This window comes from Leptonotus elevatus, chromosome 8, assembly GCF_054856555.1.
Source record: "Leptonotus elevatus isolate MCC_2025b chromosome 8, RoL_Lele_1.0, whole genome shotgun sequence".
NCBI classification, from domain to species: Eukaryota; Metazoa; Chordata; class Actinopteri; order Syngnathiformes; family Syngnathidae; genus Leptonotus; species Leptonotus elevatus.
This window is the reverse complement of record NC_141246.1, coordinates 983,354-999,674: the sequence shown is the minus strand read 5'-3', so window position 1 is coordinate 999,674 and position 16,321 is coordinate 983,354. Positions and strand designations below refer to the sequence as shown.

Genomic DNA, 16,321 nt, shown 5'->3' with positions numbered 1-16,321 from the left:
TAAAGCTGCTGCCCCCGCGACCCGACCCCGGATAAGCGGAATTGAAGACGGAACGGAACGTTTTCCAAAATCTTTTTCTTGCACTGCGCTCTTTTAGTCATTTTAGTATTTTTACCCATTTATTGGCGATTTGAGGTCCATTTTCATTTGCTGGGGTTGGAACGGGATTTTTGTGGCGGGGCAGCATCAGATATCATTTGTTAAAAAATGTGAGTGTGTGTACGGTTGCTCGTCTGTGTGGCCGGCGACTGGCTGGCGGTCAGTTCAGGATGTACCCTGCCCTACCATCTTAAGACAGCTGGGATAGGCTCCAGCACACCCGCCACCTTCCTGAGGATACGCGGTTTGGAAAATGGATGGATGAATGGCGCAACATATGAAGTTGTGACATTTGCCGGCTGACGACGAAGTTGGACGATTGTTGTTTTTGTTGTTGTTGTTGCAGCTCCACAGCCTGCTGTGGGTGGGCGCAACCGGCTGCCTCTACGCGCTGACCAACTCCCGCCTCAACAAATGGGAAGTGGACGAGAGCTCGGAGCAGCAGACGGTCAGCTGGGACGTCCGGCGAGCTCTGACCGAAAGCATCGCCGACGCCATTTGGGTGTGTAAGCGGGAGGCGAGAGGGGACACGCGTGACACCGGCTGCTCATGAATGGGCATGGCCGATTACCGGCCTTTTTAAAAAGCCAGGATTTCAATAACCGCGATGAGTGGCTGTCACCGGTAATGAGCGCTTCTTTTATTTTTTGAGGGGGATTTGCAGAGTTGACTAAATTAGTCGCCTTCAGTTAACAGCTAGTTGCTTACATAGATGACTTTTGATTATTGTGCATTGTCCTAAACCAAACCAACAAAAATATGGTGCCAGGGTCTACTAGTTAGCTCCAAGGACAACATGAGTGGCTCGTGGGTCTGTTCTAAAAATAGCTCACCTGTTTCACTGTGACTTGCTAAGAACAATTAAAACTGAAAATGATCAATGTTGTTCAAACGTAACATGATCCACATTGATCCATGTACCAAATACTCGTTATTTTGTTTCTATAAAACTTTGCTTATCAGAAGCGAATGCTGTTGGATGATGCTAATCGATGCTAACACTGCAGGTCAACTTACACTTTGGCCTTGACGTGATTGTGTTTCACGCAGTAGTGACTTGAAAATATTGGCTCTTCTGAAATCTGCATAAATCGTTAATTTTTTTTTATCAGCCATTTTTAAATGTAGTCTGTTTTAGTCCAGTTTCAATCCCGCTTGTTAGTTTTTAGCATAGTTAGTCAACCTCATCCTGTTTTTTAGTCGACTATAAATTTAGCATTTTAGTCTTAAGAAAACATCATTTTATTCGTCTAGTTTTAGTCAACAAAAACTGTCAACGTTTTAGTCTAGTTTTATTTAGGACCCCTGCAAATATATTTTTTAATGTTGAACATTTCAGATCTAAAACGATTTCACATCAAATTTTCTCTCATCTTTTTGATGAAAAACAACCTGGCACACAATGACAGTATGTCAACAAGTGGCTACTATGGCGCCATGCTTTGAGCTAGTAAGTTAGCCAGCATTAGTTAGCGGTCGGATTAGCATTATTGTTGGAACGTTATAGCCGTTGGATTCATGTTACGTTATAACTAATTGATCCCCCCCCCCCCCTTGTTCACTGTGAATCCACTTCCTGTCTGTCCCATTTTTTTGTGCATGTTGCACTCGCTAGCTACAAATTTGAGTGTGCAACTGTGAGTGACATGACAGATTAGCAGAGATTTTACAAAATCGTATAATTTTCATCTCGTTTTTTTGTTCATGAACTTGAATGTCCATAGATTTTAATCCAGTTTGTATGTGAATGCATACTGATTTAGTCACACATATAGTTTAATAATGAGGGTTTTTGTCCAGTCTAGTCTAGTTTTAGTCCGGTGGAAATTCCTTCCTTCCTTTCCGAGTAATCCGAGGGCATCCGTATGTCTGTATTATAGCGCCCTCAGGTGGCCGAGGCACCACTTGGCCGAATATCTACGGCGACTGGAAATGAGCTGACATGAAGGTGGTCCTTGTTTTGTGGTTTGTCTAACGCTTTGTTATCTCCGCCAGGGCTCGGAGGGCAACTTCGAGGAAATGCGTGACGGCGTCAATGTGACCTTTCTGGATGTCAAGCTGGGCCAGTGAGTTCACCGTCTTTTCTTCTTCTTCTTCTTCTTTTTTCTCTTGTGTTGCCATCAAACATGAGAGCGATCCTTGTGCTTCCAGAACCGGGCTGGTCGTCCTGGCCGCCGCCTGGCACCCGTCCGACACGCCCTGCCTGCTTTACTTCTGCCTGGTCACCTTGCAGGACCTCGGCGCCGCCATCTCCAACCAGTTCACCGTGGAAGTCACCAACCACAACCCCCCCTTCCAGGTGAGTCCCACAAGAACGTCGGGTGTTCTAGTTGGAGCACGTGAAGTGAGTGTGTGTGCGCGAGAAAGGCAAGCGGTGAGGACAACCGGGCCAAGGGAAGCGTTTCCGTTCTGAAAAAGGATGCGCCACATTTTGCAGGCGTGTTCGTTGCCATTGCGCCCAGCAATTAGCTTCTTGGCTTATTACTGTATTTTGTTGCAAAATGTTAGCGCCCAAAGCCAGTTTGACTTTGCAACAGTATGAAATGGAGCTGCGGACGTCATGTGACTATTGCCGAATACGTCGTCACATTGGCGTGATAGTAGCGGAGACACGCGAGGAGAGAGAGCAGCGTTCAGACTCGCTAAAACGATCTCACGTTGATGAAAAGGACGTAATGAGATGCGCAAGATAGACGGGTTGGATATTACACATCCCAATGAAGTAGGGCCGGGTTTAAGAAATTGCATAATCAATATCAAATGGATTTTCCTTTTCGAGCCCATGAATCGATTATTTTAATATCTTTTTCCCATAAATCCATAAGAAAATAGAATTTCAAAGGCTGAGTTTTTTTTTGTTTTACTGTTTTCTTGGCATTTAATTTCTATTCTCTTCCATGTATAAAAAACCTGACTTATTGTACTTTTAAGACAACCCAGAATCTTTTTAATTTACATTTACAATTATTGAATTTGAATAATGAAAATATTTTCATTTCATCCTTGCTGATGCAAATCGTCGCTGCTATGTGAAAAACACTTGTGTCCAATTTTGTCATTTTTGTCATTTTCTTGTTTTTGGGATGAAACTGAATGCAGAAGTCCCAAAAACGTAAAAAATCAAAAAAAAGAAATGGAAACAATTGTTTTTCACTTAAGTGATTATAACACAAAATCATTTAACCAGTTACTTCCTCTGCAAAATTGTGTTTGGAATTTAATGTTTGTGGCGTTTTTATCATGTTCTTGACATTTAAGAAGACTTGATGTTCCATAATTAATCAATATTGGATTGAAGTGACTCAAATCAAATAGAAAAAAATCGAATCCAATTGAACGAATTGTGAATCAAAATCGAGTCGATTGAGGAAATTAGAATCAATAAACCAGAAACCAGCCCTACTATGAAGCGCCAGGAGTGCTTTAAAAACATTTTTTTTTTTTTTTTTACCTCAACAATCGGTGACGGCAGATAGGGGAGAGTGTTCCAGATCGGCGACGGGTACAGATTTATTTACAAGGACTCGTAGGGATACTCCCTCCATACTTGAAAGTTTATCTTCAGCGAAAGTCAGATGGTCCTTACTCTTTTCGTTCTCAGGACATCTACTTACTGACAGAATTTTTTCCAACAGACAATTCAACTTCAAGATCTTTGTCTGAGTTTGATGTGATTTTAAAGTCATTAACCTGTTGCTGTTTTTAATGTACATAATGTTGTGTTGCCTCCCTTGAAAAAGAGATCTGCCGATCTCAATGGGATTTTCCTGGTCAAATAAAAACACACGCACACACGCGCCACCATGTCTTGATGTTTTGTCAGGGCGAGTCTGAGCTGCACGCCACGCGCTTCCTGTTGCCGCCTTCGCCCGGCACCACCGCCTTCCTCTACAACGAGGAGCTGGTGTTCGCCTGCTCCACAGGAAGCGGCAGGGCGGGCCTCCCCGACGAGCGCGTCCCCTTCAACTCGCCCGGTGGGTTCCCCCGCAACGCTGCAGACTCTGCGTGAGGTTTTTTGGAGGTGACTGGAGTGCGCGTGTCTTCCCCGTAGGTGACGGCGTGCGCGGCGGCGGCTGCTGCGCCAACCTGCCCGTCTTCTTCTCCCAGAATAGCGGCCTGGTCGCCGTGGTGGCTCGGGAGAGCGCCTCCATCCTGCCCGAGACGGTGGAAGACTCGCTGTGCTCGTCCCTCGCGGCGGCGCCAGAAGTAAGCCGCTAAAAAAAAACGCAACTTCGTGTAGTCTGATTAATATGAAGGGCGGCCGATGTTCGTCTCGAAGGGAATCTGCGGCAGTAGTATTTTTCCTCCGCATGTGAAAATGACGACTGGCGTTCTCGTGGAAGGTGTCCATGATGGAGCAACCCGGCCGAGCTGAGCCGGTCGCTCAAGAGGACAAGCCCAAGCTCCTGAAGGCAGCGTTCTTGCAGTTCTGCCGGTACACAACAACAATCAATGGCATCTTCTGACTTTTCTTTTTTTGATAATTGAATGAATGCAGTCCAGGGCTCGACACGAACATTTGCACTGGTAGCACTGGCGTGACCCAACTCCCCCCCCCCCCCAGTTTTTTCACAAATCAATGAATTTGCTCGCTCCAAACAACTGCTTCACACCAAATTTTCAAACTTCCTCTACCATTTCAGAGAAACTTTTTTTTTTTTTTTTTTTTTGCGTCTTACAATGATAAACATTTCCACCCAGTTTCTTGTTGAAGGTTAAACTGGTGCCAGGGAGAAGAGTTCTCATTTTCTCACTTTCTGGGCACTTTCACCCGAAATGTCTGCTTCAGACCAAAATGGCCGACCTCCTGTTTGATATATCAGACCTTGATGTTGACTTTTTCGTGTGTCTCTTTATGAATATGAGCTATTTTTCTTTTCTTCAAATTTTCCAAGAGCGGACTGATTTTCGCCATGTTATGATTCAAACTTTTCCGATTCAACAAAATCTACGTCGTCCTCCTCAGTAACGACCTCCTGGGCGCGCAGGCGCTTATCGACGACCTCTTCCCAACTGGTGACGACGCGGTGGAGGGCAGCGAGCTGGACGCCATGGTGACCCAGATCGACTTGGACCTGCTGGACGACTACCCGGCCTCGGACCCCCGTTGGGCCGAGTCTGTGCCTGACGGTGAGAACCAGGAAGTTAGAGCGTAACAGATGTTGCGTCAGCTTGACATCCACACGCACCAACACGGAGGTTTTTCCAGTTATGAGCGGTCACTTGGGCGTTTTTTTTTTATGTTGCCAAAATTTGAGTTACGAGCAAGCTTCAGATATGTCATCACAGTGCAGTTAAAATGGAAGAAAAAAAGACTCAAAGAAAAACAGTTGGTTGTTTATTTTTATGTAATCATAACTGTTCTCTTAAGCAAAAATGTATTTTATCCAAATACTTATAATGTTAGAACTTTAATTAAAAAAAAAATTATGCATACATGTAAAAATATTTATGTATATATTAGGGGTGTCAGACGATTACAATTTTTAATCTTAATTAATTGCAAATTTTATATCTGTTCTAAATAAACAATAAAATGTAATAAAATATTTCTTTTTAACCCTAACCCTAAGTTTTCACACTCTTGTTAACATAAAAGTGGGGATTAAAAAAAAAAACTAATACAAATATGGCTGCATCTTTTAGTCGTTGATGCAGTAATTTCATAATAATTCATAAAATTGAGTTACAATTAAAAAGACGTACTGAACGGTAAAAACGAGTGTGATATCAAATTGTGTTGAGGTCATTTTTCTGCCACGAGGTGGCATAATTGCATTTTTTTTTTAAACGGTGACATCTTAGTGGATTTTTCTTTTCATATTAAGAGCTATGAAGTAACTTGTGACATTGTGCATATTTTTTAAAATGATCAAATACAACTTGACCCCAGTCTCCACAAATGTATGCATTATTATGACATTTGTTACATTTGTTAGCCATTTTCAGTAGCAAGCAATTCATATTTTGTCTATAATCAATTGAATTATGTAATTACTTTTCATGCACAATTAACGCCTTTTAAAATACACATTTTACTACTTACTACCATCGACTGAAAATGACATTGCAGGTGCTCACAGCTCAGGTAACGGCAAATCACGGCTCACCTTTTTTGGTCATGTGACAAACTGGGCCATGATTGGTCACGCTGCGGTGATTGATTGATTGATCGATTGTAATTAAGCCTTTGGAGATGTTGTTCAACTGAAACCCTCAATCAGCCGGACTTGATTGTGTTACAGCCGCGCTACTAGCCTGCTAGCATTCCCTGTTAGCGACACGTTAGGTGAATGAGCGCCAGATTTGCAGCATAACTTAGCTATTGATATTGTAAAGAAGCCTGCACAGACCACCAGGCTACTCATATTGTCCTTGGGTCCAACTCGCACCCCCTGGCACTTTTTTTTTTTTTTTTTGGGTAAGTTCTCATCTTCTTCCCTCCTCATCCTCATCAACTGCTCTCTGCTTAGTTGGCAGGAAAGAAAGCAAGGTGCAATGTATGTGGTATAAAAATAAAAAAAAAAGTAAAAAGTTGTATTCTTCCTCTTCTAGAGAGCGCTGGGTTCCCACTGACGTCCCTCATCATCCTCCACCAGCTGGAGGACAAGATGAAGGCCCACAGCTGCTTCATGGACTTCCTGCTTCAGGTTGACAAAAAACACCCGCGGTTGTCTTTCACACCGAGTCGGTGACGCTGCCACTTGGGTACTGGTGTCGGTACCGGTGCTGGCTGTTGGAACCAGCGGAACTTGGTTCTCTACTGGTTCCTTTTGGCTCTCGAGCACTGAACAAGCACTGGCAACGCGTACTTCACTTGTCGTGAAATTGTTCCACTTGGCCTTGAATTGAAATCTCGACAAGATGGCGGGACTTGATTCTTGACTGGCTTTGTGTGTGTTTCCCGTCAGGTGGGTCTCTTGGAGCGCCTGGGCTGCGTTGGGGTGCGCTCGTCCCCCATGGCCACGCGGCTGCTGCTGTGCGAGCACGCCGAGAAGTTGCAGGCGGCCATGGTGTTGAAGAACCAGCACACCAAGCACGGCGAGCTGGTCAACCGCGCCGTCGCCGCGGCGCTGCACAGGAGCAACGCCGCGGTGCCAGCCAGCCTTACCGGTGCCGATATCTTCTTCCGAGAGGTGAGACGGGACACGCAAAATCATGCGGACGTCCAGCAGCGTGCGTGTACTGGACCTTGTCTTTCTTTTCATTGACTTCAAAGTGAGCTTGGAGCAGAACAGTTGATGAGAAATACTCTTTTTGCTCTTATCTTTTAATAAGTCGAAGGGTTTTTAATGAACTCATTCCCTCGCAAACATTTTCACTGAAGCAATCCCCTTTGCTCCCGGCTGTCTTACTGGATTTGGACTGATTTTGCAAGGCCCACAAAATTTGAATTATAATATGGCTAAGTTTCATCATTGTTCACAAATCTATTTAGAACTGTGGGGAAATCAGCTTGTTTTTTTTTAACATGGCCCTGGTTGATCTCTTATACTCTGCTGCCACCCGCTGGCCGTTTTTGTAATGACTAGCTTTGCTTCTTCCATTCTTTGAAGTTCAGAGGCGGCATCATAGCCTTCTGTATGCTCTAGCATAAATAAATAAAACATTAAAAACATAAATACGTCTTTGGGACGCTTGGAACATTTAAAATAATTTTTTTTTTAAGTTTTTGGGAGCAAATGAGTTAAATATTTTTATATATATAGTTTCTTTACATGGTGTCTGTGATGGATTTTCACCTGCTGCAGGTTCGCCTCGACTGTATCCGCTTAATGTGGTTTACTATGTGCGTGTCACAGATCTCGCAGATCTCCACCATCTTTGATTGTCTTCTGGAGGAGGAGGAGAGGAGCTTGAGGGAGAACCCGGTGGACTCGGTGGAATGGGCCGAGGTGGTTATGACCGTCAACACCATCATCAAGGTGAGCGCCGATTGGTCAAAATGGAGAATGGCTCAGACTGGGGTTGGTAACTTCGCTCCATGAAATGACCCTCAATTCATTCCTATGAATGCAATCGGGGATAATAATTCCCAATTTGGGAATCCGTGCCCCATCTTCATTTTCTGGCCACTTTGTAGCCATGCATTTTTTTTTATGAGCTGTGTGTTCTCTTTTGCAGGATATGCTTCAGGCTGCGGGTCAGTACAGAGAGAGCAAAGCGTCCATGTACAGAGCATCCGAACATGGCACAGTAGACGCCGAGTACATCCCGTGGACGGGTGAGTGCGGCCAATTTGGCTCTCGCGCCTCCTTGAACAATACGAAGCAGTGCATCGTTTCTTCGTTCCGTTTCTCAACTGCCAATCAAAACTTCCAAAATGAAGTGACCGGTGACTGCTTTTGCTGCAGTCAAAAGCAATTTGTGATGGTTTTCCATCTGCTTGGTCTGTTTGCACGAAACTGTGAAAGTGAGAGCAACTTCCTGCGGACTGATTATTGCATTCACACACAATTGTGAAATAACAAATTTGCTCAAATGACCTTGAATTATATGCAAGTAATTAATGATATTTATGAATGTTAATTATTTTACCGCCAAAAAACGTTAATTGACGTTTACTATGTATTTTTTTTCTCAATGGGCAATGCAATGTCTTGTGCAGCGATGGTTTGTGAACGGGGTTGTGTATACCCACAAACACCCACTAACTGTGGCCAGCAGATGGCAGCATTGTATCTCTTTTCAATGGACTCCTGGTAGTATGACATTACATGAAAACATGGCGAATCTTAGGAAATAGAACATTTTCAAGGATGACGCGAATGATCAAAGCCTTTGCTGCATTAAATCTAATTCACAGAGCGTCACTAAACAAAAAATATACGTGTCAAAGTCACTATTGTGCAGAAAATGAATCTTTTCACAAAAAAATGTTTTCTCCTTAAAATTACATTTTCAAATGATGATTACTAAAGAACAGAATCAGGTAGAAACATACTTTTTTTATAAGGAAAGAATGGAATGCGAGCTTTCCCACCATGTTTATGTAGCCATAGCACACAATATTCTGTTAGCCTTGAAAGAAGAGTGAAAATGCTCGAAATCGGCTGGCACTGATCATGTTCATGATTTCTCACAATTAGCAACACTTATTTAATATGATAGGAAGCAGTTGAATATCAATTAGCAATACTTTAAATCTATAAATCTTTCCCAATATTAACATTTTCAAATGATCACTGCTCGGGCTCGGTATTGCCAACAACCTCATGATACAATGCAAATCACAAAACGGGGGTCATGATGCTTATTATCAAGTCAACCTTATTCATTAGCACCTTATTGTATAACTGCAAATCAAAATGCAATTTAAAATCGAACGATAGAACCTGATAATTGTGCTCCTTATTTATTTATTTATTTATTTATTTGTCGTATGCTGTAATTAGCCAATCCAAATATGCCTCCTCTGGTCGTCCTCCCGCAGCGCTGAGCGGCATCCGCGCGGTCATCTCCCGCCAGCACGAGCTCATCCTGCGCTCCATGTACCCCCACGCCAGCTCGGAGCTGCGCGGCGTGCTGTGCGAGCAGCTGGTGGCGCTATTGGATTTCTACCTGGGCGGCTACGTGGCCCAGCTCAACTCCCTGAAGCAGCAGCAGCATGCGCAGGAACGCTACAACAGCCTGGAAATGGAGTACAGTCAGCGGCGCTCCGAGTTGCTGGCGCCACTCCGTGAGTGGATTAACCCGCTTAAAATGCGCTATAGCAAATTTTTTTTAATTAATTTTAATTTATTTTTTATTTTTATGAATTGGTATTTTTTTCTGCCAAATATTATTGGCCTCAAACAAAATCACGAATGTCATTTCTTGTTATCGGTCCCAGCTTTGGCAGCAGACGCGTGTGTGTGTTTTTGTTGCTTCAGTGGAGCTGGGTCAGTACCAGTGGGTGGCGGCGCTGGCCGAGAAGTACTGCGACTTTGACATCCTGGTCCAAATGTGCGAGCTGACTGACAACCAGAGCCGCTTGCAGCACTACATGAGCAAGTTTGCAGACCAGGTAGAGGAATTGCTCTCGACGTCTTTCTCTGTGTCCTTGTTAGCGTGTTTTAGCCTTTTTTTTTTTTTTTCTTCAAAAATGAACATCTTTAATGTCCTTTTATCAGGTCTATGAGTTAATTTGGGGTGTAAGTGAGCTAAATGCCCTTTTTCAAGCTGATCGCGCTGGTGGTGATATTAACTCATTCAAACCCAAAAACATGTAAATACGTTTTTAATACTTTGTCATTCACTCCCAAAAACGTTTTTGTATGTCTTTTTTTTTTACGCAAGAGTAAATAGAAGGCTTTGATGCAGCCTCTGACCTGAATGGGACACTTAAAGCAATAGTAGTTATTACCAAAAAACTGGCCAGTAGGTGGCAGCAGAGTATAAGAGATCAACCAGGGCCAGGTTGCAACAAGCTCTTTTTGACTGTCTTCAACAGGAAAGTAAATAATGATGAAACTTAGCTATATTCTAATGTTAATTGCTGCAAAATGAAAAAAGATAGAAATTTACTTTTTTTCCTGTGGACTTTGCAAAATCAGTAAAAATCCAGTAAAACAGCCTGGAGCGAAGGGGGTTGCTTCAAGTGAAAATGGCTGCAAGGGAATGAGTAAAAGAGGTCAGATTGCGAACTCTACAGAAGTAATCAGCGGAGAATCCCGGAATCAGCGCAAAGGAGTATTTTTTTTTTTTTTTTTTTTTTTTTTTGCTGGCTCGAAGGAGCGGCGGCTAACTTAATAGAAACGGAAAAGCTGAAATAGCATCGAATAAAGTGCTTTCCTTATATTCATTTTACCTAATAAGTTTCATTCACTTCTTTTCCAATCACGGAGTATAAAACAGTGTAACGTTTAGTCTCCAATATTGTCCTCATTATATCCAAATCTCTGTCCGGTGATGAGAAAGTTGCGATTGCTTGTCCCTCTGGCTTTCAGAACTTTGCGGACTTCCTGTTCCGCTGGTACATGGAGAAAGGCAAGCGAGGAAAGCTTCTGTCGCAGCCGGCTGCTCAGCACCAGCAGCTGGCCGGATTCCTGCAAGCGCACCAGCACCTCAGCTGGCTGCACGACATCCATGTCAGCCACTACCACCACGTACGTCCTTCCTTCGCTTACCTCCTGCGTTGACCTCCCAGCACGCTCTCCACGCTTCCGCCGATTTGCGCGCAGGTCCACAGGACGCTGTACAAGCAGGCCAACATGGAGACGCGTTACTTCGCCAAGAAGAAGACTTTGCTGGCTCTCAGCAAATTAGCGGCGCTGGCGTCCGATCTCCCGGAAGACGAGCTGGGCAAACAAGTTGACGGTAAGACCTCCTCCAAGGAAACTCGATATGTTGTCCCGTAGGGCTGGCCGATAATGAAAGATTTGTTTCACACACTAGAAAATCGTCCACGCAGGGCCATGCTAATAAGCTCAGCATTTTTCCGTCCTGTGGTTGCTCAATGCAAGTTCGACTAACAAAACACAAGACACCTCTGAATGCAATTAATAATCCCTGCTTGACTGCTCAGTATGGTAATGCGTGGTTAATGACGATGTAAGGAAAATGCACCATAAGAAATATTTAAATTTTGCCACATTTTTTCCCCCACCAAATAATTTCCCTCAAAAGTTTTTTTTCCTCACAAAATCATTTTTTTTTTAAAAGATTTGATGCACAAATGGTGTGTAGAATTTAATGCCATCAAGTGGTGAACTAATAATTCATAAATTTTTAAAACCCACTTTTAACTCTTTTACCACCAAAAACGTTGAATGACATTTACTAAAATCCAAATAAATGCCGCCAAAAACGTTAATTGACGCTTGCTATGTTTTTTTTATTCTCAATGGGCAGTGGAAGTTGTTGCACAGCGCTGCCTGCTCAATGGACAGCCACTAACTATGGCCAGCAGATGGCAGCATCGTCTCTTTTCAATGTTCTGCCGGTGTATGCAATTGCAGTGAAACATGGCGGATCTTAGGAAACCGTTTGTTTAACAGTTTGTGTCTTGTTTTGGCCAGACTCGGAGCGCTCACACATGTTGGTACACGTGACCTGGCGTTGCGTCTTCCGCTGAGAAAACGTGACATGCAATGTGACGTCACTCCCAAATGCAAGAGAAACATTTTCTACTTGAAATTCTCTTCAAAATAGATAACAAAATTGTGCATTCTACATACATTATGAGGTCATAAAAAATGGTAACGTACAGCCACTTAGGAAAGTAACTTTAATCAGATTACTGGTTTGGAAAAATGAATGCGTTAGATTGCTCGTTATTGAAAGAAAGTAATCAGATTACAATAACGCGTTACTTAGTAACACGTTCGTGACAACACTGCTCACCACAACATGGCATCAAATTACACACACTATCCCTTTAATAAAGGAAATATTTTTCCAGAGTATTCCCCCCCCCATAAAAAAAATCCATAAAAAAAGATTTGTTTTTAACCAGGAAGAGTTCTTTTCACAAAACTATTTTCCCCCACCAAATAAATGATGACGAGCAATAAATTGAAAATGTTTCTCCTCAGAAATTGTGGAGCAGGAGCGCTTCCTGCTGCACCAGGAGACGTTGCCCAGGCAACTTCTGGAGGACAAGCAGCAAAACCCGGACACCATGCCGCTTCTCAGCGCTCACCAGCTGGTCCAGGTACGACACCCTCCCTGCGGAAAGTAACGGAGCCCCTAAATGTGTTCACAATTGCATACATACTCTTTCATTGATTTCAACTTACTATAATTCCTGCGCAACAGATTGCAGCAAAGGCTGCAATGACTTTCTCTAAGTGAATCTCCTCAGTTCACTTCAACCATGATAGCAATACTTTTATTGTGTTGTCCTGAGCCCAAAAACAGTGAAAAGGAGAAATTTTCAGTAAATAAGAAGATCAAAATAAATAAAACGCTCACAGCTCGGTGTATTTGTGAAGGACGAGAATATACCCAAATAAGGAAAGAATGACTTTCGTTCCTAATTCAACACCTTTCCGATTGTTTATTTCGTGAAGATTTAATTTGCGCTGGTCTTCAACCCGGCGGCGAGCTGACAGTCGACTCGTGTGCTTTTTGTGCGCAGCTTTACATCTGCGACGACAACCGCAGGGCCAACGAGTACGACTTCAAAAAGGCTTTGGATCTCCTCCAGTACATCCATGAGGTCACTTCCTGTCGCTGTCGCGCACCGCCTCCGTTGTCGTTCTTTGGCAGCATCCGCAACCGGCACGTGCCTCTTTTTTTTCCCGTTTCAGCAGGAAGACGACGTCAACATCCACTCGCTCAAGTGCCAAATTCTGGGAAAAGCTCTCAGGAGAGACGAGTGAGTGAGAGGCAGAGTTTCATTTGCATCGTCATCATAAATACAAATGAGTGGGATATGACCATAAATATAAGACGTCTTTTTACTTACATTTTAAATGTTTATCAATGGTACATTAAAAAAAAACTTTTTTTTTTCTATCACAAAATGCAAATAAGTTGTACTTACAAATATAACATTTGACTTTTTAAATATATTTATCAAGATAATGAAATGTGCATACAAATATAATCTTTGAATGTTTATTCATGAAAATAATATTTTTACAAAACATGCATATAGTGTACAAAACTATAAAGGTGTATTTTTAATTTACAGTGCTCAGCATATATGAGTTCTCCCCCTTTGAAAAATGTAAAGATTTTATTAAATATGTCAGTGAACAATTTCCAAAATGTTTTCTGTAGAATATGCGCTTAACTCACAACATGAAAGTAAGGTTATAATAGAATGTATAGATTACAAAATCTTCAATTTAACCAAATTAACTAAAAAAGAATGCAACCCGCAACAAAAACGACGACAGTATTTTCGAGTATTTTCTATGACCTCCATGACTGTTATGAATAGCAACATGTCTGCCAGGCCTGGAATGTCTTTTTCTCGGGGTCTACTTATTTGTGCAAAATGTACTTGAATGCATTTAATTTAAAAAAACGACTTTTTAGTGGCTGCGAATGAACAAATCTTGTTTGCAATCAATGGCGCACATTTGTGGGCGTATTTTGTAGGACAGGATCACATAGAAAATCTGAATTCTGAAAGAAAACTAAAGATGTTCTTACAAACCTATTGGGTTCATTTATGCTGAGCGCTTTACATTTGAAACCCTTTAAAAATTACATATGCATAATAAATGATACAAAATAAATACTGTAAGATATTTATAAATATGAACATACTAAACATACAAATAAAAAAATATATGCCATTTATGTATTTTAAATGCAAAATCCAAGTAAGATAGGAATTCAGATATTCACCAAGTGACACCCAAACAAACCCGACTACAGTCATTTCTGGATTATAAGACGCTACTTTTTTCACTTGCATTCGACCCGCCGGCTAATGCAAAGGTGCGGCTTATCCGTCAGATCACAAGGGGGCGCAATACAAAGGAAGCGCAAGAGGCGTCAGCCAGAGCAAAACAAAGCAAGTGAGCCCAAATGCAGTCGGAGAGACAGAACCACAGCGCCCTCATTATGGAAGAGAAAGTAGCGGGAACCCGGTGCGGTAACATTCAAACACCTGCGGCTTACGCTTGGGTGCGGCTTATATGTGGAGCAAACGCCAGTATTCCCCAAATTTAGCAGGTGCGCCTTATAGTCCAGAAATGGCTGTCGTTGGCTTGGCTAAAGTGCTCAACGTGAAATGAAGAGTTTTGAGTGACTGGCCGACGTTGACCTCTTTTCTGTTCCTCCTCCAGTTGGACTTCTGTCGACGGCAACGACGACCCGCTCGAGGCCGCCAAGGACAGCGTCTTTGTCAAGATTCTCGTCATGCTCGCCCAGGAAGGTGAGTCGTCGTCATCGTCTTTTTTTCTTTCAGCATCCGCCATTGTTCATTTGTAAAACATATTCACCCTGTTGTGCTTTCGAGCGTGCAGTCGACACAATGTTGCTGTAACACAAATACATCAAACATGTATACAAATCTATTTAGAAAATCAACCAAAATGTCATTAAAAAAATATATATATATATATATATAGTTAATACTGACGTTTGCCATAAAATGTACATTCAAAAATTACCAAAAATATATTTTTTCTTTTCAAAAACATTTAGCAGAAAATACAAATAAAACTGATTCAAATGAGAAAAAATGTTTAAAAGAAAATATGCAGAAAATAGAACTTGAATACGTTTAAAAAAAAAAAAATCAATTTTAAGGTAGGTCATCTTTTTTTAAAAATCAAAATATACGATATAATAAAGATAAAAATTAGATAATTGAGAGCGAATGAGATTAGTCCTTTAATTTATTTCATAATGATTGTCATAAAATATAAATAAGATGCATGCAAACGCTGTTCTTTTGTTATCCCTAAAATATAATAAACATTTACAGAAATGACTTCATCACAAATGCAAATAAACAAAAATGTTATAAATAAAAGTGACAAAAGTGAAGATTTATCCTTATGCAATTTTTAATTCTTATGACTTCAATTATAATTACAAAATATAATCCAAAAAGATGATCTTTTCAATTTCATTTTTCTTGTGTTTTCATGACAAAAGAAAATGACAGCATTTCAAATAGTTGTGTGCCGTTTGCGTGTTTTGATGAGCAATTGATTTGCGACTTGTCCTCGATGAAAAGTGACGTCCGTCCTGCCTGCAACCGTCTTGCGGTGTCACGGCGCGTCTTGTAATGCGTCTGGCGGTGCCGCAGGTGTCCGACTGCAGACGTACCTGCCGGAGGTCAAGGAGCTGCTGGAGCTGGATGAGCTGAGCGTTCTCAGGTCCAAGCCGTACTTTGAGTTTGTGCTGCGAGCAAATTACGAACATTACCTGCAGGCGTAGATGTGAACGTTCACCTCGAGATTCTCTGGACTTTTTCTTTTTTTTTTTTTTTCAAATAAAATTGTCAGTTTGTTTAACATCTGGAGATGTGCTTGCTTGACATTTGGCCACACCTTCTGAACCAGGTCCGTGTTCTTTACAATTGACATCTGTCAGTCCAAATATGACATTTATGAACCTACTCTTTGGGAAATTAAGAATATGAATACAACTTGCTCGAGTTTGTCCAAAAATGAGAGGTTGTGCCATCTGGTCGAAAACGTTGTGTATTTATGAATATTGCAGATCGATTTGTGTGAATAATTTGGAGACAAATCTCCCTAAGCCTTTTTTGTTGTTATTGGTCTTCCTTTGAAATTATATCAAATAAATGGCCGCTAAGTGTACACATTTA

The 16,321-nt window shown here is 41.9% G+C and overlaps 1 protein-coding gene across 2 annotated transcripts in view; it reads left to right on the top strand.

Annotated features, from left to right (window-relative positions):
- Nucleotides 1-16,321, top strand: part of nup133 (nucleoporin 133) — a 23,132-nt gene extending 6,811 nt beyond the window's left edge. The window contains exons 6-25 of one of the 2 annotated variants that reach the window (XM_086083330.1): nt 446-601; nt 2,095-2,165; nt 2,251-2,398; nt 3,923-4,073; nt 4,151-4,305; nt 4,443-4,534; nt 5,066-5,229; nt 6,655-6,749; nt 7,011-7,235; nt 7,902-8,024; nt 8,224-8,323; nt 9,533-9,778; nt 9,972-10,105; nt 11,028-11,186; nt 11,262-11,397; nt 12,615-12,733; nt 13,160-13,240; nt 13,335-13,399; nt 14,826-14,914; nt 15,797-16,321. In XM_086083330.1, the coding sequence (XP_085939456.1) occupies nt 446-601; nt 2,095-2,165; nt 2,251-2,398; nt 3,923-4,073; nt 4,151-4,305; nt 4,443-4,534; nt 5,066-5,229; nt 6,655-6,749; nt 7,011-7,235; nt 7,902-8,024; nt 8,224-8,323; nt 9,533-9,778; nt 9,972-10,105; nt 11,028-11,186; nt 11,262-11,397; nt 12,615-12,733; nt 13,160-13,240; nt 13,335-13,399; nt 14,826-14,914; nt 15,797-15,927 (2,640 nt within the window). In that variant the 3' untranslated portion in view covers nt 15,928-16,321. Of the gene's footprint in view, nt 1-445; nt 602-2,094; nt 2,166-2,250; nt 2,399-3,922; nt 4,074-4,150; nt 4,306-4,442; nt 4,535-5,065; nt 5,230-6,654; nt 6,750-7,010; nt 7,236-7,901; nt 8,025-8,223; nt 8,324-9,532; nt 9,779-9,971; nt 10,106-11,027; nt 11,187-11,261; nt 11,398-12,614; nt 12,734-13,159; nt 13,241-13,331; nt 13,400-14,825; nt 14,915-15,796 lie in introns of both variants that reach the window. The other variant, XM_086083329.1, reaches the window with a different exon arrangement.